General features: G+C 42.3%; 1 protein-coding gene across 1 annotated transcript in view; it reads right to left on the reverse strand.

The window, feature by feature from the left end:
• Positions 1–26,246, reverse strand: part of fbn1 (fibrillin 1) — a 59,887-nt gene that overhangs the window by 25,069 nt on the left and 8,572 nt on the right. Inside the window, exons 7-32 of the mRNA XM_022768331.1 lie at positions 21,434–21,631; positions 20,229–20,354; positions 18,748–18,873; positions 17,340–17,492; positions 16,967–17,227; positions 15,648–15,800; positions 15,444–15,563; positions 15,229–15,354; positions 13,947–14,069; positions 12,769–12,891; positions 11,669–11,821; positions 10,825–10,878; positions 10,542–10,667; positions 10,276–10,401; positions 10,007–10,126; positions 9,275–9,412; positions 9,135–9,185; positions 8,891–9,016; positions 8,529–8,756; positions 8,309–8,434; positions 7,191–7,319; positions 5,789–5,914; positions 3,837–3,962; positions 3,608–3,730; positions 2,653–2,778; positions 1,904–2,029 (exon numbers count right to left, since the gene is read on the reverse strand). Of these exons, the coding sequence (XP_022624052.1) occupies positions 1,904–2,029; positions 2,653–2,778; positions 3,608–3,730; positions 3,837–3,962; positions 5,789–5,914; positions 7,191–7,319; positions 8,309–8,434; positions 8,529–8,756; positions 8,891–9,016; positions 9,135–9,185; positions 9,275–9,412; positions 10,007–10,126; positions 10,276–10,401; positions 10,542–10,667; positions 10,825–10,878; positions 11,669–11,821; positions 12,769–12,891; positions 13,947–14,069; positions 15,229–15,354; positions 15,444–15,563; positions 15,648–15,800; positions 16,967–17,227; positions 17,340–17,492; positions 18,748–18,873; positions 20,229–20,354; positions 21,434–21,631 (3,513 nt within the window). The remainder of the gene's footprint in view (positions 1–1,903; positions 2,030–2,652; positions 2,779–3,607; positions 3,731–3,836; positions 3,963–5,788; positions 5,915–7,190; positions 7,320–8,308; positions 8,435–8,528; positions 8,757–8,890; positions 9,017–9,134; positions 9,186–9,274; positions 9,413–10,006; positions 10,127–10,275; positions 10,402–10,541; positions 10,668–10,824; positions 10,879–11,668; positions 11,822–12,768; positions 12,892–13,946; positions 14,070–15,228; positions 15,355–15,443; positions 15,564–15,647; positions 15,801–16,966; positions 17,228–17,339; positions 17,493–18,747; positions 18,874–20,228; positions 20,355–21,433; positions 21,632–26,246) is intronic.

Raw genomic sequence — 26,246 nt, forward strand, 5'->3', positions numbered from 1 at the left:
TACAAGTGTCAATAACTGGATAATAGTTAATTAAAGTGCAGTGTAACTGTAGTGTAAGTCGAGAGGAGTCATGAACTTAGTAAGCTGATTCAGTAATGTCAGTAACACAACATTATCCAAGTTTGCTAATATTAGCTAACATTAGCCACCATAGGCTACTGGTCATACCAGACCAAGCGGAACAAGTGAAAGTGAGAATATACAAGTCACACTTAGGAGATAACGGTAAATATTAAAGTGTAATGTAATTGTAGCGCAAGTAGAGAGGACTCAGAAAGTTAGTAAACTCACTTAGTAATGTCAGTTACGGCATTAAACACAAGCCGCAAAATCCCAGAGTGTATTGAATTGACCAAGTTTTATTGCTTCTGAATGACATTTTTCATTTTTAAGAGGAAAATTGTGTTATTCATCATTTTTAAAGTCACATAGTCTTGCTGTTATTCAAATTATTTGACTGTCATGTAATTTAGAAAAAAGATGATGAATTCAACCCTTCGCCCTGATCCTCTCTTTAAAGCTAAGAGCCAATGTGAACTCCACCAGTACATCTCCACCCAGTCCTAACTTTCCAATGTACGCAAGGACTCATAAGTACTTAAGTGTACATACATAAATACTCACTCCCTGCCCCTGAGTTCTCAATGTTGTGGAATAAAAAAATTCTTGTGGGAGCTTCATCAACAGCTGGATCAGATCTGGGCTTGACAGCACCACTCACTCATTAACACTCACACACACACACACACAAGCAAGAAGATTAAGTCCACGCATACCAACGTGGTCACATAAGGCAATTCGACAATGACAACCAATTTCTTATGCATTTTTCGGCTGAATATATTAGAAGGGGATCTTTTCCAAAAAGAGTAGCAGGTTTTGTTCACTTGTCTATAACAAGAGCTCCTGCCTGCCTGAGAGGAATTAGCAGCTTGATTTCCTGGTATTCTGGGGCTGAAACTCCCAACCTGTGAATCAGAACAGGCTGCTTTACTGCAAACCCAAGTTTCTTAAAACAAGGAAAATTCTGTCATTTTAATGGGATTTGAATGAGTAAGTGTGCGCGTATGTGCCTGTGTTTGTGTGTGTGAATGAGTAGGAAGAGGGGGAGGGGTTTGAGTCACACTTCAGACAAACCTGTTTATTTGCGTCTGCAGGAGGACGTGCTGCTGCTGACTGTGAGTCTGACTCATCTCGATCACTGAGACGAGGCCAGATAAAATCACTGCCTCTCCACTAGCCCTCAATCCCAAATTTTTTAAGTGGCCTTATAAATCAGACTTATCTCCGGCTAGACGAGAAGTTGAATCCAAACTAGCAAAGGACTCTACCAGCCGGATGGACTTTGTATTTATGTGTTCTGGAGCCGTTACAGGTGGTTACGTGCTGCAGAACTCTTCCAACCATCACGTAATGTTTAACTGACCTTAATGAAAGAGCAACAAAAGGAATAAACAAAGGTGCAATGTGATGCATACATCTGATGAAAGATAGTGATCTCATTGCTCCTGCTGCTGTTACTGTTACTGCTGGTGCATGTGTGTGCGTTAGCACACGGGTGTTTGTGAGCGTGTTTCTCATCAAGTCAGACAGGAGCTCTTGAATGAGGGTAAGTAATGTCAGAGCTGCTTCTGGTTAGCCAGACTTTCTCTTGTTTCTCACCTCTAACTTCAGTTTGCATCCACTGCATTCAACAAAACCACACATACACACCTGTCTCATTCACCCTGTTAATCAGCAGGCACTCTCCATTGACTCAATCCTTTAACTCCCATCCACGTTCCTCCACTGACAGGACATTTCGTTGCGGGTAGGAATGCTCGTGTGTGTGTGTGTGTGTGTGTGTGTGTGTGTGTGTGTGTGTGTGTGTGTGCGCGCGCGCACGCGTGTTTGTTTTGCTCACCTGTGCAGCCTGTCGTTCCTTTGCGTACAGAATATCCCAGCTCGCAGTGACAGATGAAGGATCCCTTGGTGTTCTCACAGTTCCCACTCAGACAGATGTTTGGGTTCAGCTCACACTCATCAACATCTAGACAGGGAGGGAAGAGAAGAGTGTAACAGAGAAGGAGCAAGAATGTTAATGTGCTAAACACAACTACGCTAAAGGAAAGGTTATGACAATGAATAAAACCGAATTAGCTAATTTGTTGATTCAGCCTGACAAACAGGTTTTGCTAAACTGGGATATATAACGGTGAGTCACAAAAGAATTACATCATAAACTATATTGAGGCTTTAACATTAAATTGAGGCTCTGTTTTTGTACTTTCAATAAATACAGCAATAAGAGGGTATGTGTTTGTGCAGACCCATTCAGAAGTCCCTATATCACTAATGTCAGGTTTTTGTTTTCTCACTCAGTGGAACCAGACATCTAAATGTCACGCATTCCTCCCTGCTCAAGAGAACCAACACAATGTTCACTGTCTTATAAATCAACAACAACAACATTACTCTCAATCCGCTCACACATGGACTCATAGATCTGAGTCATTAAGTGTTATTCTAATGACTCATATCTTGGATAACCTTTAAAATGACGATTACGTTGTTTCAGTAAATCTCCGAGAGCCCCCTGGATTTAATAAGCACAGTGCTGCAGACAGTGTAGCTGCAGCCTTTTATTTTGGGCATAAAATGTGCATCGGTTACCCAGGCAGGTCTTCATATCCTCAGATGACATGAAGCCGTCAAAGCATAGACACTGGTACGTCCCTGGGGTGTTGGTACACTGGCCTCCATCACAGATGTCTGGGCTCTCCTCACACTCATCAATATCTGCAGATTGAAGACAGAGAGGCAGAAAGGCAAATCAAAAAATGGGAGCAGAGTAAGTGTAGACGACAGGCACTAATCCAGGTTTCAATGTTTACGTATCACTTAACCAAACAGTTTTTGAAAGAGCACATCTAGATTACAGTATAAACACTGCAACTTCAGGGTCCTGCAGGGCAGAATACACGACCATGCAAAAAAGAAATTCAGGTGAACATTTACTTTTTCAACCATAAATCAATGAAGACAAGTCAGGACAAGGCTTGCAAAATAAACTGAACATTATGCTGAGAAATGGCAAAGCAGTTTTTCTTTGGCCCAAATCAGCCTTGTCTGTACTTTGTCTGTATATGTGTCTCTGGTAATTAAAGGAATTGTTCAGTCTATGAACAACACATGAAACCTGCTGTCACTCTCCCCAAATGAACACCCTCTCAACCAGGAATGCTGTTAAACTTATTAATTAGCCATATTAATCAGTGAGCACCATTTTTTGTTATCTGGTGATATTTTGAAGCGAATAATGAGTGAACAGTCTTCAGAGTCTTCAGAGTAGAACAAGAATATTTTTGGTTTAAACATGTACCAGTCAAATTACAGCAGAGTCTCTCTTCTGTATAAATTAAGTTTCCCGATGTGCTGTTTTATTCCTGCTCTTAAATCAAGTCCATCCAAACACAACCTTTGAAGTGTTTTTGTACCACCATATGTGTAATGTACAGAAAATCTAAACTGAAAGGGAGTTTGCTTTAGTAACCACATCTTGACAAACAAAACAATAGCACATATAAGAATTGTGGTGCCATGACAGACAAGATAAACAGCTACTTACCAGTGCAGCTTCTCAGATCAGGCATCAGGGCGTATCCGCTGTGGCAGCTGCACTCGTAACTACCCTCTGAGTTAGTGCAGAAAGTCTCACAGCCGCCGTTCTCAATGGTACACTCGTCGATGTCTGGCAGGCAGAAAAACACACACTGTCACATACTGGTGGCATAAAACCTCAATTAAAACTAAAGATTGTGTATTTGTAAGGAAATAATCATATGTAAAGTACCTACCAACACATTCCAGTCTGTTCTCAGTAGATTTGTATCCTGTGTCGCAGGTACACTGGTAGCGGCCGATCATATTGACACACTGGCCATTCCTGCACAGCCTGTCACTCAATTCACATTCATTGATATCTGTGAGAGAACGAGGATATTATCAAATTCTTACACTCGATCAATAAAGACAACCCACATCACCAGGGGGCATGTCCGCATGATGGTTGGATGTTTACATCCTTGGACATAACCTGACCATAAGTCCGCATGGAGTAATCCTACAAAGGATTTACCTATGACTAGCACTAACAATTGTTTTAATTATTTAATTAACCTCTTATTTTTCAATTAATCATTTGGTCCTTTAAATGAAAAAAAAAAAAAGTTTAAAAAGAAAGAAAAATCATAATTTCACAAAACCCAAAGTGACAGGTTCAAGTCGCTTGTTTTGTCTGGTCAACAGTCGACTACACTTTAGAATTTGCAGTAATTTTTGGCATTTTAGGTTAAAAATTACTTAAATGATCAATTGATTATCAGAACAATTTTCTGTCGATTGACTAATTGATCAATTGGCTAATCGTTTCAGCGCTGCACCCACACTTAATTGCACCAACAGAGCCATTAACTAGGACCTGCCTGAGACCGGCCAATTACAGTTGAGACCATTAATCAATGTTCAAGCACAAATTGTGACAGATGTTTCATGACAGATTCAGAACCTAATGTTGATTAATGGGACATAACCAACAAGGAATCTGACATCATTAAGCACACTGTGTTAGACACATCTGTGTGAAATTTGCTATATAACTAAAGTTTGTTGTCATTATGATCATCTTAGCTCTTCAACTTGTTACTTCAATGGGGATAAATAAGACCATTGTCTCAGAAGCGATGAGGTAGGCAGTTTTGCAGTAATGCTTTCATTGTTTTTATTACTTTGGGTGGTAATAAATGAAAATAAATGAGCTTAAGGGGCAGTGATTGAGTGTCATGGACTGACACACCACATTAGGTCATCAGAATGACACCCAGTGAACAATGCAAGATCAGCTCAATGCTATAAACTAAACCCTTCTGTGAAACTATAGAAAACACTACAAAGGTCAGGCTCTTCTCTTGTTCTTATATAAAAGTGTGTGCTGTTGCTACTTGTCAACTCGGTGCTCAAGTAACACAACACTAACAAACTTACTGGAAGAGACTCCTCGTTATTCAGCCGACATGTTACAGCCTTCATTGGGGCATTTTACAGAATAAGGGGGAAAAAACACCTATATATACACACAGCAAGATGGCTGCCTCTTTGTCAATTATCCAATGAGAACTGGACACATAAAAGGCCAGCTTCTAAAAGGATGCTGCATCCTAAATGCAGAAATTTCAGAATAAAAGCGCACAGCAAAATGAACAGTAAAAACTACAGCGCCATACAGACAAAATTCAATCAACGAAATAAGGATAGTATTTAAGACCTAAATAAATATTAACATAACATGAAATATTAAATTATTTTGCTACATAACTATAAACTCTCTGATTCTCGATGAGGATTTTCTCTCATCTTTACTGTGTTGACATGAAAGTGGACCCTTCTTAGTGTCAACATACTGTACATGCAGGCACACACACTGGTCTAGTGTTCATATCAGCCCATCTATTAAAGAATATACTGTGTATCCCACATATACACAGACCTAACTCAAACATTCCCACCCCCACACAGAGCCTCAGTGAGCCCACACACAGAGACAGAAACAGAGGCGATCCAAAGCTTGCTTGTCATTCAAACTTTCAGCTCTGTGACAACACCTCCGCTTACTGATCTTCTTTTCACCCTTTCATCTCTCAAGAAAGCACATTCTGCCAAACAGATTATTCAGAGAAGGGAAGAAAAGAGAGAAGAGATTCAGAGAGGGAGTGTTTGCCTAACTCTCCTCTCTAATAACCTCATCACTCACCTAGACAGGCCGATCCGTCGGGTGCGATCTCATGTCCTTCGGGGCACACGCACTGGAAGCTGCCCTCCGTGTTCACACACTCACCCCCACGGCACAGCAGAGGGTTCCTCTCACACTCATCGATGTCTGATAAAGACCACAATCACGTACAACACACACACACACAAACACAAACACAAACACACACGTAGAGGTATTTAGTTTTAGGGTTCAGTCATACTTGGTCTCTGCAGATATTTGTTTCACCACATCATCAATGGAGCTCCAGTGGTGACGTGAGCTCTGATTGGTTTTGGCACATTTGCAGATCGAACTTACTTCACCTTTGTTAAACTTTGCGGGACTGGGACTTCCTGATTCAGGAAGTACTTGAAGTGAAAAAATACAAGCAGCAGCTCCACAGCTGGCAGCGATGTTGAGAATGTAGATGGACAGTAACAAAAATAAAGAGTTTAGTAAAAAGCTGTAGAACTTTTTTTTTTACTTGTTAGTTATTTTTGTTAGCCTGCTTGCCCAGTCAGTACCAACAGCTTATGAGTGAAATCCTGCCCACATTATTTCCAGTCCCAGATACTTTTTTTTTTTGCTGCAGCGTGCAAGTAAATTTTGTCTCGCCAATTTTAGTCTAATGGCGGCTTTAGGCCAACGAAAGTATTGAGACTCTCCATTTTGTGTGTACAATTCCTCCCAAGAATTTAATCAAACGGCGTCAAAGGCAGACCAGAACAGAAATAGAGCATTAAGTATTTTCACAGATGGCAGAACATTAGTACTTGTAGCTTCATATAAAAACCATTTTGCCGGGCAGCTGATTGTGTGTCCTTCGCATGAAGGTCAAGTACGTAATAAAGAACAATTATCTTTAAGACTTTATGGAGCAGTCGTGTGAAGCGATTGTGACAACACTTGGTCTGCACAGATTAGGCTCTCTCAACACCCCACAAGAGTTTAAATAAAGTCAGTTTAACTCTATATACACACACACACACACACACACACACACAACAGCACACAGCCTGCAAATTTGAGATTACATCAGCCATCTAAACAGTGAGTCCCAGGTCTGGCATGTTAGCCTAAGCACCTCATCCAGAGCTTATGGCCCAAGAGGGAGCGTGGAGGAGATGGCTGGGGTGTGATTGGGACTCGGGTTGTGTGGCAGGCCCTCCCTATATTTGGAGACCTTTATTGGTTGGCAGAGCTCCGTGCTCTCAGATACTGCGACTTTAACAGGGTGTGAGAGAGAGAGATCAAGTTTTGCACTCATGTCCTCACAGACTAATTGATTTCATATGAAAAAGTGCTGTCTGCATGTTACTGAACCAAATCCTATCGAGCCGAAGAGGCGACTAGCTGTATGATTTGTTAGTGTCTGAAGGTGGGGGGGGGATTCGTCACTTACCCATGCAGTTTTTCATCATCATGAAGCCACTTTCGTAACCCTCAAAGCACTCGCATTCAAAATCTCCTGGTGTGTTGACGCACCTGCCCTGTCCACACAGGTCCGGAGAGATGCGGCACTCGTCAATGTCTACAGGAGAGGAACGCAACAAAACAAGCAACAAACTCAGCAAGGTAGAATTTCCCTTAAAAGTGCACTAACATTCACGCATGCAAAGAAAATCACTTGGAGAGCTCCCTGTTTTTATTATATACAGAGAGATAAAAAGACAGACTATAAAATAAGATTAAGTGGTGAATTTAAGGTCTTTAAGCAGATTCTGCCAAAGTCTAAATCTAAAGGCCTGATCCCTTTTGATTTTAATCCACATTTTGAAACACTTAACACGGAGACTTTGGGCTGGGATCTCACTCATATGGGGTTAAAAGGTCCCAGATATCATTTACTTACGAAGAGCCTATAAATTATTTCAGAATAAAGTAATGGCACTGGCATTTAAACTTAAAATGATGTGTGCACATTTCAGCAGAGCAGTAATGCATCTAACCAGACTACAGGGACCAGCTCCAACAAGTCCAAAGCAGCCAGACTCCCATTAGACTGAATGAGCTGAATGTAGGCAATGGCTTTACACCACTTTACTGTAATTGAAGCTGGCAGAGGGATTCAGAAAAGGGCATTGATGAAGAACGGCTAGACTTGTAAAGATACAACGCAGCTGCAATATTGTTTGTAGCTGATGCTGAGCGAACACTCTGGCCAAAAATAGAAGCTGAAGATGGATGTTAGCTCGTACATTATTGGCAAAACGTGAACTGCTGATTACTGAGGAGCTTCACATTCAAAATCTAATCTTTGTAATAATTTAAATAACCATTGTACAGTTAATCAGTTGCTGTGTGTTGTCGTACGAGTAATGATTCTTTTCATTATCATTTTATCTACTTAATTGGCTATTTTGGCAATAAAATGTTACAAAAGAGGGAAATATCCTCATCACAATTTCCAAAAAATATCCTCAACTTGCCGCAAAAATGCCCCAAACCAAAAGACATTTTTTAACAATTATCAAACTGTTATGATTAATTTCTTTGACTCATTCCTTCAGTGTTACTCACCAGTGCAGTTCCTCTCGTCAGAATCCAGAGCGTACCCATTGTCACAGCGACAACGGAAGCTGCCGATGGTGTTTCTGCACCTCCCATTTGAGCACAGGGAGTTTATCATCCTGCATTCGTTTATGTCTAAGGTACAGAGCAGAGAGGTGAATGAAGAGAGGCGAGAGACCATTGATGAAACAACCCAGGCGGTCTATGCAGTCTGTGGACGGTGCAATACCTTTGAGGAAGGGTCTGCCGTTGATGAAGTCACCCCTATGTGAGAAGCCTGGGCCCCGAGGACAAAGCTGGGCGTATTCTGGAGCGCCCTTCTCCGGACATTCGTCACATTCAGGGCCCCAGGCCACGCCGACTGAGCAGCAGCACGCATCGACACGGTGCTTCCCTGGTATAGGAGTCCCACAGCGCTCATCCTCATGGGTGAGGTAACACTGCTCCATACGCAGGTCTGGAAGTCACAGACATATGTTTCATATATATATATAAACATATATAATGAGTATATGATTTAAAAAGTATTACATGTAACACCACACACAGACACACACAGACACACACACACACACTATGTACAGTACCCACCAATGCACGTCCTGCCGCTGACATCAACAGTCATTCCTGGAGGGCACTGGCAGAAGAAGGAGCCCGGTGTGTTGATGCACTTGCCATTGATACACACTGCAGGAAACACTTGACATTCATCCACGTCTGACAGTCAGAAGAGAAAAATCAGAGCATCGTCAGTAACAGGTCCAGTGTTTCCCATCACTTGAATGAAATGTAAGTCTGAATTTCCACATCTACATGGCCTCAAAGCAGACTTTACCTTCGCAGACATTTCCTTTCACTCTGGCAAAGCCTTTACTACAGATTGGATCTGAAAAAGGGGGGCACAATATACAGTGTCAGTCATTGCAGTTATATGGTAAAAATCTACTAAAACGTGCATAATGGTGATCATCTCACCTTTTTCACATTTGGCACACGGGCTGTTCCAGGCCTCTCCCAGTGTAGCGCAGCAGTGGGACTTCAGGGTGGCCCCGTTGATGTTGACCTCACAGCGATTATTGACGATCTTCAGCCAGCAGGTGCTCTTAGTAGTCTCTGTTTTATGAAACAAAACGTATCGTTACTGGAAATTCAGCAATATGACATATGGGTCAACACAGGCTGGTTTGGCACTTACTGTATGTCAGCATGTTATCTAAAAAACTGAAACACCCGGAATTGAATAGTAAATCTTACATTTGATTAATCTCCATATGAAAAAGATTGCTGATTAATCTTCAACTCACCCTAGACAGTGAAACCAGTTTCTCCAGAACAGTTTTTTCAAAACGCTAATTTCTGTCAAATGATCCAAGTTTTGTTTTTATTTTGCCAAAATATAAAAAGGACAGTGCTGGTGCAACTGGTACAGCATTTTCAACCCAATTTTTCTCACTTTGTTTGATGTATTTAATCCCTGAGCTCCTGCAACGCTGAACTTAAAGCTCGACAGCTTTTTTTCTGTTAATAAAAAGTGGAAAAATGCTTCTATTTAAAACCATATTGACCTATTTTTAATACTTGATACTATTAAATAATGCAGTTTGATTAAATCAGAATAGTTTCTTTTTTTTTTTATTTATATTTTTTATATTGAATAAAGAAACATTTTGCCAATTGAAGTACTCAAACAACACATTGCTCACTTACCTATACACTCCAGCCCAGAGCTGTCCAGCGAACTGCCCATTGAACACAAACACACAAAGGACCCTTGGCTGTTCACACAATCTCCGTTAACACAGGGGCTGGACTCACACTCATTCACATCTGTGGAGAGACAAAACCAAACACCAGATTTTATTTTAATTTATTTTTTTCTCAACTTACCCATCTCTTATGAATCTGATACAGCAGACTCAGCACATGCAGTGATGAAGTGACATTGTACTGAACGACAGAATGAACGTGTCTCTGACCCTCGCAGACGTCTGTCTCAGGATCGAAGCGGTATCCCTTTGGACACTGACAGGTGAAACTGCCCGGTGTGTTCCTGCACAGACCGTTGTCACACAGCAGTCTGTTCATCAGACACTCATCAATGTCTGAGGAAAAACACACACACACACACACACACGCACGCACACACACATACACACACACGATTACTCCCCCAACACTTTCTTTTGATATCAAGGCCATATACTTTATTTTTCCAAGCACAATTAGAGAGCACTTCACCTACCGACACAGTTTTTGCCCGTCAGATCAACCTCAAAGCCTTCATTGCAGGTGCATTTGTATGTCCTCAGCATATTCTCACACACGCCATTCTGGCAGATGTCAGGGTCGAGGGCACACTCGTTAATATCTGAGAGAGCAAAGCATGACTTGTTCAACATCAGAGAAGGAAAAAACTCTAAGCTAAATAATAACTGCCTTTAATTTATGTGTCCCTGTTTGGTTTCTGCATGGTCTGTGCTTTCGTTCCAGACAGAAACACAACCAGAGAAACTTGTGGGCATTACCTCTTCCATCGCCAGTTATGCCGATGCCATTGGGGCACAGAGCCAGGAACTCAGCTGCAACAAAACACACAAACAGCACGGTTTGGTTGATAAAAGAAGAAGGGTTTGGGAAAATATCATATTTGCCAAAATCCAAGAAATCTCAAAGCAAGAAATTTAATACCATGTCATTATCCATTTTCATGCTTTCTCATTTAGCCTAGATGTATATAAAACCAACTCCTTAATGTGGTGCAGCTCTGGCGTCTTGTGATACAGAAACTTTAATTGGAAGGACTAATGAGAAGTGACTGGATGACGTGTGTGTGTTTGTGCATGTGTTTGTGTGTGTGCGGAGGCTGTCAATGTCTCCTAACTGTGGGTGTCTTAGCCACAACTTCATCACTATTATTCTGTCATTTATGAAATCCAAGCTGGTATGTCAGGGAAGACCAAGCGTTTGATCCGGTCATCCTGACTTTGACAGGTGTGTTTTGAATTAAATGCAATCTGTGTGTGTGTGTGTGTGTGTGTGTGTGTGTGTGTGTGTGTGTGTGTGTGTGTGTGTGTGTGTGTGTGGAAGGGTTTGTTGTCCCAAATTCAGGCAGCTTTGTGGGGACCAAAATGCTGGTACCCCAAAGGTTTGAATGGCTGTTTGAGGATTAAGACTTGGTTTTAGGGTTAGAATGAGGTATCGGTTAGGGTTAGGTATTCAGTTGTGATGTTTACGGTTGGAATTATGTCAGTGACAGGTCCCCTGGAATATAGTAAAACAAGGATGTGTGTTTGTCTATGCTTTTTATTGTCAGGCAGCAGGAGGTGGCTCCATATGTATAAAAGGGTGGAGTGATTGGAACATCCATACCAGAGCTTTGTGGTGGGCAGGGCTGGCAGGGCTCTCCGTAGGCGTACTCTGTGCTGGCACAGCAGCACTCCGACTTGGTCACAGCTCCAAATAAAGGCCTAACACACTGCCCTCGCTTGTAGCCACCATAACACGAACTGCGCATATGTGTGTCTGTTTCGGACAAAACAAGAGAGACGGTGTATGAGAAACATAGATGAGGCAAGAGATCTGGAAAGAGGCTCGAGCCAGACAGAAAGAGAGAGAGAAAGGGAGGCAAGAGTCTGTAGTTCCAGTAAACAACAACACTGGCAAAACAAATGGTTGTTCTCTCTCCATAATATCCTGGGATTCGAGGCATTCCCTTGCGCTGATATCATCCTGATGAAAACTCACCCAGACCGAATAACAGCATTTCAACACTTCCCACACAATACACAAAGAAATGTCATTTGGGGAAATGTGGGAATGTTGAAAATAAAGAGAAAAAAAACAGATCTGGATTCTGAGTATCAGTCCAGGGGATTGGGGCACAAGGAGGCAGGAAAACATTTATCAATGTTTGTATGTGGTTGCAACAGGTTTAGAGGATGAGCTGTCAGTTAAGTTTATTGATTCAGTTTTGTTTTTTTTAATTACAGGACTGGAAAATATTGTTATTGTGGTTATTCTGTTTAAAATGTGTGACAGTTGTTGTGACAGTATGCGCACTCAGCTTTCAGTCGCTTAGAAAACATTTCGCCATCATTTCGTTTTGTCCAGTCACTGTTGGTAAAAGAGGCACAAGTACACCAAACCTATGTGAGGATTCACTGGAGACCTAAGCATATGTGCTTGTAGGAATCAAACTAGTCAATGAACTTCTTGAACCATTTTTATCTTCTCTTTGCGGCAGCTGAGAACTTTCAGGGAAGCTGCAGCCAGACTGAAGCAGGGGGACACAGGCCAGATCCAAAAAAAGCTGTCTTACCCTGAAGAAAAAATGCAAGGCTATCTAGCTCCCCTCACCCAAAGAGGGTGTTGCTTTTCTACTGAGATTGATGTGAGATTACAGTTTGCCACAGTATCCAAAATGAACACGAGTTATTCCTGGAAACAAAGCTACAGCTACATTTACTCACCAACACAGACCCGTCCGTCCAGGCCCACGGCCATCCCAGCCATACACTCACAGCGGAAAGACCCCTCCGTGTTGACGCAGTGACCGTTCATACACATGCCTGGAGTCTCACACTCATCAATATCTAGAAGCAGATACAGCAAAAATCATTTCTTCATACATTTCTCTTCATTGAATGAATGGTACAAGGCCAGAATCTATTATAATAAACCAATTTCCTGCTAAGGCAGTGCTTATTAAAGTCCTCAGGCACCTGATTCATTGAAAAATGCAGCCAAAACTGCTGCACTGTTTCAGTTTTATGACCTCAACTAAGAAAACATTCTTTTCCTTCCCCTTGATCCCATCCGCGTATTACAATAATTATCATAATGAGCGTAAACAATGATATGGCATGCACCTATAACTGTGTGTGTTTATGTGCGTGTCTGGGTGTGTTGGGGGACAGGAAGAGTTTGGATAGCAGCAATGTGGTCCCAGGGCGCCTTTTGACTACACACTTCATTAATGACTGCATACATCAGCACACTTCACCCACACCCTACTCTGTTATTTATTTATTCTGCTGCGACTTAACCAGGTCAGTGTCTCTGAGATCAAACGTCTGCATCTGAGGCCATGAGGGTTAAAATGGCTGCAGGGGCGTTTGTTGGCCACGTGGAGATTTATGGTACATATTTTAAACATTACATTAATGCAGGCTCTGTTTGATGTTGTTTCTAAGGTTCCACACAGCATCTGATAGTGTCATGTACAACAAAATGGTTGCTCAATTTGCTGTGTGACTCACAAGTTTGTGTGTCCTAATCAAACCGGTGCCTGCTACAGCACGTTTTGTCAATTTCAGGAGAAGTTTCTTTTCTCTTTGTATCGTACAAGTTTAGGAAAGGCTGTCTGCCTCAGAATAGGCGGGCCCCAACTATCCACATGTCCAGCTGGCCTGCCATGATGCTGAGGGATTTTTCCAAGGCTTTTAGGGGGATTTTTGCCCTGTGTGCAAAGACTCACATATTAGAACCACTAACATGCCAGAGAGGTAGCCACCTTCCAAGCTAGCTTGAAAATGCAGGTCAGAAGAACAATTGACTCAAAATATATTCTGGTGCTGCAGCCAGTGAACATGAGAATGTACAGATGTGATATTACTCTTACAGTCTGTGAGCTTTCTGACAAACACACCTACACACATGCGTCCACTGGTGTCAAGCAGGAATCCAGGTTTACAAATGCATTTGAAGCTGCCATCTTCATTGATGCACAGTCCATTGAGACACATATTCCTGATCAGACACTCGTCCTGGTCTGTGGATGAGCAGAAACAAACATACTGGTTAAAGACACAAACTGTGGGTTAACAAAATATTTTATGTACGACATTTTAGTTTAGTTCATTAGGCCTCAACAGTCAGATTGTTCTGTTGTTGCTGTTGAGCAATGCAGTGGCAAATAAAACCCTGTTCAATTCAAGGAAGCTCAAATTAGACAATTGATAGCTCACTGTCAAATCAATACATGTGCGAGCTGTGTACGCTGTCAGAAAATCAAGGCCAGCAAACAAATACTAAGCAAAGATAGGAATCACGAAATTGGGAAAATTGATTGCTTTTGAGCAGCCAACTCTTTAATATTAGATCCTGGAGCATTCTCAAACAGAACAACAGGCAGAATTGTTTATACACTCCATGCCTAAAACTTAATTCATGTGTCAGTAATATGACTTGACAAGAGAGATTATAAGGGCCAGGCTATGCTGGATCAGAAATAGTTTGTGCAACGTGCTGCGCGACCTCTTCGGGAAATCAAAAGTGTTTGTAGCAGTTCTGAAACAGTGAAGGGGGGTTGAGGGGTTGGGGTGGGGGTGTAAATGGGGATAGTGCTGCACATTTTCACAATCTGTCCTGGAAGGAATTTATAGTGTTGCACATGTGCTGTTCACACGAAAAATGACAGAAATAGTTGTGTCAAGATGTAGAGAATAGAGCTAGAGAGAGACGTTCAAACCCAACCCCCACACACTCCTCCAATGGAGGAAAGGTGTGGAGGGAAGGGGTTTCCAAAGCTATCTGAAAATCTGCCAAGTAGTTCTAATCAACAAAACGTTTCCTGTGATGGACTACCTTTCTAAATGAGTTTTCAATGCTTTATAGCAAAGTAAAATGAGTGGAAACAAAAGAATGCCTGCAAGGTAAGAAGTAAATACTAACAACATGTACAACATTTGTACAGGGGTTGTTGATAGTGATATGAATTGTGCATATTTTGCACAAAGCTACCAGCTTGATCTTTTAAAATCCTGTTTATTACGGTACATGTATCCAACAGCCATTGGTGTTAAATCACCACATCCAACAGATCCACGGTCCACTGAACATTAAACATTACACATACTGTGGTTATTACGGAGAACTTCCTTTTAAATATGTCGCGACACCATAAATGCAGATGCCAGAAATCGACAGACCTTGACAGTTTTTGCCATCTGCTGAAATTTCAAATCCAGCGTTGCAGACACAGTGGAAGCTGCCCTCAGTGTTCACACAGCGGCCGTTGTTGCAGATACGACCGTTGGCAACACACTCATCCAGATCTGGCAGAAACAAACAGATAGCACAATAAACACGCATATCCTCTTAAAATGTGTGAGTATACATGTGTGCATGTGTGTGTATGTGTAACCTCGGCACTCTGTTCTGGTTGCAGTGGTTTGGAATCCAGCAGGACACTGACAGATGTAAGACCCAGGCGTGTTCACACATTCCCCATGTGCACATGGGCTTCTCTCACATTCATCATCATCTGCAGAGCAAATATGAAGCTTCTTCACCTTCATGTAGGCCTACGTTAGGTCTGGTATTTGATTCTTATTCTGTCAAAACTTACCAATGCACTCTCCTCTTCCATCCAACCTGAACCCCATGTTGCACTCACAGCGATATCCAATGCCCGGCATTGGGATGCACCTGCCATTCAGGCATAGGTTGCGGTAGGCCTGGCACATGTTGGTGATATTCTGGGTTTGGATAATAACAGGCCCTGATGGAAACATTAACACAAACATATCACTGATAAATCATAAAATCACATGATGAAAGATCCACAGTTATCTGCCTTCATTCCTTCATTTAACTCCATGCCGAGTGGGGTAAATTACTATATCTACTGTTAAAGGTGCTTTATGTACGTCTTCTTGCCGGTAGCATGTGCTGCTGATGAAAATGGTTGCTTGCCAAGCTTCACACAATCATTGTGTTTACGAAACAAGAGGTCAGAATACACTCTCTGATCAGCACTCCTTCTTTATCCTCTCATGCTGAACTGAGGGCAGAGTGGATGCTGCAGTGACTCACTATCGCAAATTCGTAATACAAGAATGGACAGCGCAGGGCTAGCTGGTTAGCACGCTAACTTCAGCAGGAGAAAATAAGTGATAGAAAAAGAAGCAAAACAAGAATTAACATTGGATTTGTTTTCTACCACTGGAGACAGCTCTTGGCAAGTTTGATGCCGAACTTGCAACGGTTCTTCTAGACTGGTAAGTAAACAGCTGTTAATGCTAACGTTGGCTATGTAGCGATAGCAAAAATGTACATATAACACCTTTAATGTACATATAGTAGTGCAAGGTAAGTAGAATTGGAAAAGTAACTTCTCACCTGCCTGCAAAAAGCAAAAGGCCATTTATTAAACATGTCTTAGTCTTGCATTGCCAGACCTATCCTCATGCTACATTTGCACTGTACAAAGATTTGGAAAGATGTTCCATCTTTCTCAATAAGGCAAAAAATTCTGACAGTTCCAGAGGAAATCTTATTGTGGAAGATTTCACGCCTGATTATTTAAAGTCTTGACATTACTGGCCTGCAAACAAATGAGAACATTTTCTGCACATATTCTTTAAATATCTACAGCGATACCCGTATGAAACAAACAGCACAGTGTCACGGCACAAATCAAGTCTCAGTCAAAGTTTCCCATCATTAAGTTGTAGATCATTAGCTGGAGGGTGTGGGTTGTTGTTGTTCAAAGTGGGATTTTGAAAATGCAAAACAAGATCAGTGGGAGTTGGGACATTGCACATCCACTGAGTCATACCAGAAAGTATGAGTTATAAGTATTATGGCACACATCAACTTTGAAGACAGTGTCAGTTTATGAGTGAGAACATGGGAACCAAACACAAGCAGAAAGTAGGAGCATACCTGGAGCAGGCGGTATAGGTATCTGTCCTGGAAATGGTCCTGGAAATTGTCCTGGAATTTGCCCTGGAATCTGACCCGGTATTTGGCCAGGGACCTGGCCTGGACCCTGGATGGGAATTTGACCAGGAACTTGCCCAGGTGTTTGACCGGGATACGGAACTGGGTAGATGCCGGGCAGGTCAGGCCCCCCGGGTACACGACCGGGTATCAGCACTCCACCGTTCCCATCAGGTGCCTGGAAGCACAGTTTCTGGTACTCTTCTAAAATGAGCACGTGTGGAAAACAACAGAAGGTTAGCTCTGTGTTGAGACATGGAGTAGTTGCGAACAAAAATGTCTGAAGCCAAATCCATGCGATAGTGAGTGACCCCACCTGTTGCACGAATGGGGCACATTTCGGGGGTGGACCCATCAGACCAGCAGCGACCACTATCACAGCAGCACTGCATTTTGGTCAACAGCTGTGAGTTTTGGTTGGCACAGCGCCCGTTCAGCAGGCTAGCATAGCAGTATCCACCACGAGCATCTGTGGGAAACAACACAGCGTGAAGTAAGTTAAACTAACCGTGGTGTATGGAACATGGCATGTTTTGTCTGCATGTTGAACAAATTGGCAAGACTACAATCAAAAATTCGTTGTTGTTGCTTCAATTTTTCCATCATTTGGAAAATGGAAGCCACTTCCAAGTCATCACTTCCTATTTTTTGAGAACCTTTCCTACATCCTGCAGTTTCTGGCACTGGGCACTAGCATGACTAACACGCAGGTTCCCTATTAACATAAATATATCATGTCTTGTTTCACACCCAGCCCATCCAGCATATTCACATGGACAAAACTAACATTCTACACTGATGATTACTTGGTTAAGTTCGACAAGATGTCAGGCAAACGTGGAGTTGGTTGGAGGAAAAGCATTTGGGCCATTAAGGGGCTGGAGTGGATGTTTAAGCTCGAGTGTTGCTGCATGGGAAACAGACTAAAATGTTTGGCGCACCAGTTTTCTGGAGCAAAAGACTCAGACATTCCTTCCTCACAAACATCCTCTCCTGAGGGGGTAATGTGAGCGTGTGTTTGCATACGTTTGTGTGTGAATACATGTGTGTATGCGTGCACATTTGAGTATGTGCGTGCACGTCTAATGAACTACTTTGACCAAAATTCCTCCGTGGTCTGTTTTGGGTCAAACTGAACTGAACTTGCAAGCTTTACTGGAGGCTTTTCTGGTGATCGTGTGTGTGTGTGTGTGTGTGTGTGTGTGTGTGTGTGTGTGTGAATATGCACTGTTACCAACCCTCCAAGATGTGGACTGTTCAATGATACACATGCACACTGTTTAAGCAAATGGACAGATGCACACACACACACACACACACACACACACACACACACACACACACTTCACTTCTACCAACCATGATGTAAAAATCAAAGTCACCCGAGCACAAGAGGAGTTCACTTCCCTTCTCTTGTCATGTCCCCTCCTCAGTTTGAAGAGAATATAGCTCATTGTTGTGGAACTAGAAACAAGCAAGTGACTACTGACCTAAATTCTACCAGCTGGAACGTTGGACAGATTTCAGTTCTTTCTGCTCTCAGTGCCAGACATAAAGGGAGAAGAACCAAAATGGGGTGGAAAAAGGAAAGAGAATGAGGCTGCACCTTTTTTGCTCAACTACTTTGTCTCATATTTCATCTATCCAAGTAACAATGAACCAAAGCAAATCCTATGCGGTCGATTTGGAGAGGTGTTACACCCAGTACCACCGTGGACACTCACCTATACACCTGGATCCGTCCACAGAGGAGTGATACCCCTGGGGACACTTGCAGAAGTAGCTACCGACAGTATTGGAGCATTCGCCTACACCACAGAGACCTGCGATGTTTGAACACTCGTCCAGATCTACGGAGAGGAGGGGAGAGGAGAGGAGAGGAGAGGAGAGGAGAGGAGAGGAGAGAGCAAACAACTATCAAATATGCCTCAAAACATTTTATATTGTTTCCTGTTTGTTTGCTCTATGTTGCTAAAAAACTGCATAGTAAGTGTTGATGAAAGCGATTAAACTAAAAACCAAGTTAAAATGAGAATGGCTTCAAGGGTGACTGGAGCACATGTTGGCAGTGACAATGGAAATAAAGTATTGTCACAGGATATTAAATCCAGGGGCCTCTGTAGCGGCCCTTCTGTTAGCACCGTTAACCACCAAGTGCACATCATAGTGCACAAAGTCTGTTAAAAAATACACTGTAACTTAGACCCGTTTGAAATGTCTTTTACACAGTCCAGAAGTTTTCCGGCAATTATTTCTGGGTATAAAATAGCACATATTTTACTCTGGATATGAGTGCCACAAAACCCTGCTCAGTCTGTTTCACCAGAGTTAAACTTGGTCTGGAAGTTGTCACATTCATGTCTTAATGAGCCAATATTTTTCGCAGGCTAACTGTAGGTCTTTATTTCTGGAAAAACAGAAGTGATGCAGAGAGAAGGATTTTATTAAAGCCTTTTCAGCCAGTAACATTAAAAAATATTGTGAGCCTCTCAGTGGCCACAGTTACAAGGTAAGAAAAGATGTGTGATGTGTAAGAATTCTGAAAGCCAGTCAGAAGCTGATAATTAGGATCCCCAGCTGAGAGAAAAATGTCTTTTCAAAACTACATGTGGACATAATCTTCACTGGCTGTCTCTTGATTTATATTGTGCATTGATATACCTGGCTGAGAAGCTGTTAATGTTTATTTTTATTTAAAATGCTAAACTAATGTAACAGTAGCAAAAGTGGAGAAGAGTTATAAGCCAGGAAAGTCACACTAGAGCCAGTTAAAGTTGTAGCAGCATTGGAGCGATGAATTGTTCATGAATTCAGCTTTTCATTTTTTAAGAGGAAAAATGTATTTCTTCACTCAGAAGTTACATAGTCTCATGTCAACACACGTATGGAGGTAAAAGAAATGATATCAGCATTTATCTCAAGCCTCACAAATTAAGTGTTATGCAAAATTACTGAGAGAAAGCCGAGTGCTACTTTGGTTTAATTAAACTTATTTCAGGGGAAGGGGAAAGAGGCTTATGTGTGGTCTTTCCCCACAAAGTAATAATCAAAATACCACGACTGAGGTGAAGTTAACCACAACTAGACGGATGTGGCTTTTAACTCTACTTTCATTGTTAATTAGGAAATTTTAAAGTTTTTTAGTCTACTCTGTCATTCAGACATATCACAGTTTTACTGTGGTGGCTGCTCACTTGATTCTTACCTTCACATTTCTGTGAGACCTCGTTGAACTTGTGCCCAGCGGGGCATTTACATTCAAAGGATCCCACTGTGTTGATACAGTTTCCTCCTTGACAGATGCCAGGGATGGCCTGGCACTCATCCACATCTGTACATAGAGGGCATACAATTAATACACACCTTAACACACACGGACACACAGAGTCCTTTAACAAGAGACATGACACAGAGATGGTAAAATAAACTCAGTACTGGGGAAAGAGGGCAACACACACACACAGACTAACATTGACACACAAATCTGCACATGCCTGGATGTGCAGAGATTGAAATTGGGTCTGTTTTAACAGTCTGGCCCTGACTTTTCTGCGATCAACAGAGTGACAAGGGAAAAGAGAAAGAGAGAGAAAGAGGGAGAGGAATGTCTCCTGCAGGAGGAACAGAAACTGAGGCCAAGTCGACCAAAGAAGAGATAGAAAGAGGGAGGAAATACAGAAACGACTGGTCTACAGTCAAACAGACAGTTATAGTTAAGTGATGTAGCTTTTATGAAGATTTGCTTGCAAAAGAGGGACACTATGACATCATTAGAGAGTTGATTCAGAGCTCTGGACTTGTCCATCAATCTATCTATCCCACAACTTTTAGGAAGAAATTTCAAATCTGTGACTTTGTGAGTTACATTGCTGATTAAATTAAATTCATTTAATGAATTTGGCCGATTAAAACGTAGGTCTCAGGCTGAAAACCGCCAGGAGGCTGTGACCTGATGCAGTCTCAGAGTACTCCATGTTCCTCTGGGTCCTGGCTCAGGTCCGCCTCCCCTGCAGAGGTTCTGATGTTGTTGGGTCTGGAGCAGGCAGGCAGAGGGCCGTCTTACCAGAAATGAGCTCTCCCACGTGGCACCGCCACTGACCCGTGTTACTGACTCTGACAGTCCCGCCACAGCGGGTGTCCGTGGGCATTCCATACACATGTGGGAGGCACTGCCACCCACCCCAATTTAACCCAATTAGAACTAATCCTCTAGAGAGGGGATGGTGGGTAGAGATGAGGGGATGACAGAGAGCGGTGAAGGCAGACAGGGAGGGAGAAGGAGTTAAAACAGGCAGAGAGAACAGAAACAACACTTTACTTAAAGAAGGAGAGGGGAGGGAGAGCGACAGAGAGAAAAAGTAAGAGACAAAAACAAAAAAAGAGACAGAGGCGCGAAGGAACAGACTTTACCTTGGCACGCCCCGGTGCGGTGGTTTGGTATGAACCCTCTTCGGCAAGGGTGAGGTTGGGCTGGGCACATCTCACAGGGGTGACCCCACGCCCGTCCCACTGTGGCACAGCACAAAGTCTTTGTGCACACAATGCCTGTGAGCTGGCCTTGACACATCTGGTTATTCACAGAGGCAAAGCACGGCCCGGTGCGGTAGTCTGCAGAGACGAAGCAGGATTAATTTTTTGTGAAAATGTAACTGAATTTCGTTATTTCTAGAACAAAATGAAAAAAAAACGAGGTTTGGTAGCATAAACAGAAAAACACACAAAATGGTTAAAAATAAAGCCAATGCTGAAAAACCTAGAACCTGAACTTGTGTCTGTGAGTGAAAAACTGTCTGGTGTACACAAACAGAAATGCTCAAAATAAAAAATAATTTTGCATGACATCTACCACACACTTAGATTATATGTGATGAAAGTACCGCTGAGCGAACAGTAACACACTCCATAAAGAATGCATTGTCCGTTGCTGGCATTTTAATCGGTCTGGCTCTCAGGTGCATTGTATGTGTGTGTGTGTGTGTGTGTGTGTGTGTGTGTGTGTGTGTGTGTGTGTGTGTGAGTTAGAGAAAAGCAGAGATAGGGAAGAGGTCTGGAAAACCTTTTAAAGTTGTGTGGGCGGCTGTGCAGAGTAATAGACACTAGCAAAAGTAAGCAAGGACACCCAGACAATGAAAAATCAGTCTGGTGCACATATTATATGATCATCAGTTCTTTAGTTATATGTATTGTGTTTTACGGCAAAATACCACATTTAGCACATAGTGGTAAATTAGTTTTCTAGTAACATAGGATGTAGGGAATAGCTCAACATCCCTAAGACCAGCAGAGGTTGACTGAAAGCGCATGTCTATGGAACACAGTAGGTGATTTCCACACTAGCTACAGCAGTCTAGAATTAAAACTAAATAGCTTATAATAAATATGATCTCAAGTGTGTGAAAAAAGTCCCTCCATCAAGATTCTTCATCTCTCCTTCCCTTCAAACTGGTTTAAACTTTATTCCCTTGATCCCACTGCTTGCATGCATCTTTCCCCTCACTTCATCCTCTATCCAAACACCACTCCTTAGTTGCAAACTCCCTGTGGATTTAACAAAATCACTGAATCTTATCAGGTGAAGGATTGGAAGATGGTGAAACAGAGATAGGGACAGAGAGAAAGAGAGAGGGTAAAACGCATCCCTCCTAAAAGAATCTGGCCAAGATCCAAAGGCAAAAATCATTTCCACATTTCACGGCAGACAACAGACAGCGAGAGGAAAGAGGGAGACCAGTTCCAACAGCGCAGTCGTTTAAAACAAACGAGACATTGTGCGTTTCCCGTGTGGACCAGGGCCCAGCCCAAACCCGTCACGTGCACCACAGCCTCCACGGTCTCTCTGCCTCTGGCACCAGCACTGTGTGAAACAGAACTGGGTCATCTCTCCTTCTCTTTCTCTCTCCCTCCTGCTCAGGCTCTACTGGAGACCAAATGCTTTCGATTCTTAGTCTACTTCTCCTTCCACCAGAGGTGGACAGTAACTCAGTACATTTACTTGTACCAGTGGTGGAAGAAGTATTCAGATCAATTACTTCATTAAAAGTACCAATACAGCAGTATAACAATACTCCATTACAAGTAAAAGTCCTGCATAAAAAATGCTACTTATGTAAAAGTATGTATTAGCAGCAGAATGTAATCTAAGTATTAAGGTAAAAGCACTGGCATGGTCCCTCTGATTGATATATTATTATGAATGAGATCATTACATTATCAATACTGAAGCATCAGCGTGTGATCAGCATGTTACTGTTGTAGCTGCTGATGGTGGAGCCAGTTTGAACAACTTTATATAAAGTTTTCAGAGGAAAAAAATCCCTATCTGTAGGAGCTGTTAACTCATAGACAAGTGAAATCTGACACCGACTACACACTGGTTTTTGAAAGACGCAAAAATGTTTGAAAATCCACTGTTGTATTTTTAAAAGCTTGTTATATAATCCATTCTGTCAAATGTTCATCTTAAAAGCAATTTGTAACTAAAGCTGTCAAATAAATGAGGTGGAGTAGAAAGTATGATTCTCTCTCTGAATTGTAGTGGAGTGGAAGTATAAAGTATTGTTATTTAAGTACAGTACTTGAGTAAATGTACTTAGTTGTACTTTGCATGAGTATTTCCATTTAAGGTAAATTACAGACCAAGCCATTTCAGAGGGAAATACTGTACTTCAATCCACTTCAATCTACATTAATTTGAGAACCGCAAGAGAGTTACTAGTTACTACTCTGAAGGTAAAACTCCATGCATACTAAAACTGCTAAACAAGTTTAACGTAGCACCAGCTGGGCCACCTACAACATTTAAGGAATACTTCGACAATTTGGGAAACATAATAAATTATGCTCCTTCCTCCAAATTAAACAAAAAAATGTATAAGATGCTAATCAGTGAACTTTAGAGGAATAGGCAGGTGGATTTTTGTTACAGGCTAACTGTTGGACAGCTGCAAAGGATCAGATAATTCTTACACCGCTGTTTTCAGCAATGTTCAGCTTTGAGATAACAAACCCAACCAGGAGCTAGTAAAGCTGCGGTATCTACTGCAATCCTACATTATATGCCTTACCTGCAGCAACAAAGGAATACACCGTACATTGGAAAAGCTATTACAGGAACTATGGAAACTTTTTACATGGCGCCCATATAAGCTGAGTGCAGCAGACAGTGTAAAGAACTCAAGTTTCTCTTTTCATCAGATTAAGGTTTATGTGTTATTACTGTCGGACTGCCTCTCGTAATCCATCTGACATAATACCTGCTTATTACGGCTGTTTGTGGAGGGGAGCAAGCACTAAAAACACAAAGACCTGAGCATGAAATGAAGCAAATACAAGCACAGCACTTAAACAGTCAGCTGAGGTAAACAGGGAGAGGCGGACAGCTGTAGGGTGAAAGTGGTGTCATTTCATTCGTCATCTTACTGTCTCCCTGTGAACTGCATACAGCTGGGGGATCCACCCATGTCCTGTGCATCTGGGAGCAATCGCACGTGTTCGCACACAAATGCACACACACACACACACATGCATGCACACACACACACATGCGCGCACACGCACACACACACACATGTGCACACAGAATCTCAGCCACCCCTCATCCACAGTCTAGCCAGAGATGATCTCAAAACAGACCAAAACTTGCAAAATCGTTGCTCTTGTTTTTGTTTTACTGCCCTACTTTCAGAAACACGTTTGAATATTATAATAGATGCAACAGTATATCAATACAGGAATGGATAGATGGTTTTGACCCTCATTAGCAAGCGATTTCATGTCTGTGCAGTTACTTTGGGAACACAATAGAAATGCTGGCTTCCTCAATGACCAGCGAGTTTATGTGCAACAACAGCCTCGGTGTGAACAGGAGGGAAGCCCGCCGGGAAGTGGGTCAAAAGAGTTTCCTGGATTAACTCCAAAACGTTTGTACACACGAAGAAAAATTTTGTCCACCTTTTCCATATCCACCCTTTCTCAATCTTCCCTTTGCAAATGGTGCTCACAGCATCCTTACTGTACATGCCTTAACATATGTGTAATTTGTGCACATGCATCCGCGTATGCATATGTGCGTTTCCATGCATGTGTTATGGGGTCTTATATCTGGGTGGGTCGTTCCCTATAGGCCCGTCAGGAGATTTCTCCATCCTCCCAAGACTAAAAAGTTGAGCACACACTCAGACACACACAGAGGCACACACTTGGTTATCTATCTACTGAGGTTTGCACTGGGCTAGAACAGAGCCTGATAGGAGAAAGTCAGTGAGGCATTAAGAGACAAGAGAGCCCCTCAGCTGACTGACCAACTTCCCAGTTGTGCTCTGGCTGCTGACTTATTGACTGTGTAACTCACGTGTTGCCACGTTTCAGGCCAGTCTTTCACCACCATCCCAAGTGAACTCAATGGCGTCATACCGAAAGCTCGTCTTTATTACTCCGTAGCTAAACGACTCTGCAGCAGGAGCGAAGAGCCCTGCATGCAATCAGCAGCGGTGTGGCTGGATCTCACCAATCCCACATTCCAACCTAAATCACATTTGTAACCAACAAAGAACACGTTGATGTACCAAGCTGCATTTTTACTGCAGTCAGCTGTGCCTGGTGGTGGGACCACTGGTCAGGAGATCGCCACTCACTTTGGCAGCATATAGCTCAAAGTCACACAACTCTGCAGTAGTGATGTGTTCATGTTGGGCCTTGATAGCACCAGGATATTTCCCCAATCAAGAAAAGGCATGGGTCCAGAGTGCAGCTACTTCTCCCCTGGTCAGATCACATGTTTGTGGAAAACCTCGTGTTCTTCCTAATGTGATAGGATCAAGACATTATGGGGCACGGTTCTGTAAACAGCATTAAAAACAGTGTGGGGTTGTGCGTGTGCACATGGATGTGTGTACACACGTACTTTATGCATGTGGTTGTGTTTGTATGAGAGCACAATGGCTTTCCCCTGAGAAGTGATGGATCCCAGCCAAGGAAATTCCAGTGAAAGTAACTTAACCCAAAACGCCACTGTATCCATTGGCCTACTTTCTCTGCCTCTTCAAGATGAAGGACCAAATAACTGATGAATTCATAGGAGGGCAAGCACTGATTATTTCCATGATTGATCAATCTCTTGACAGCTGTTTGGATCAATAAACCAATAAACTATTCAAGTTCCCAAAACCTAACATGACATCTTCAAACAGCCTTTTTTCTCCAACCAACAATCCAAAACCCAAAG

This window comes from Seriola dumerili, unplaced genomic scaffold (genome assembly GCF_002260705.1).
Source record: "Seriola dumerili isolate Sdu_G_001 unplaced genomic scaffold, Sdu_1.0 BDQW01001449.1, whole genome shotgun sequence".
Classification (NCBI taxonomy): Eukaryota; Metazoa; Chordata; class Actinopteri; order Carangiformes; family Carangidae; genus Seriola; species Seriola dumerili.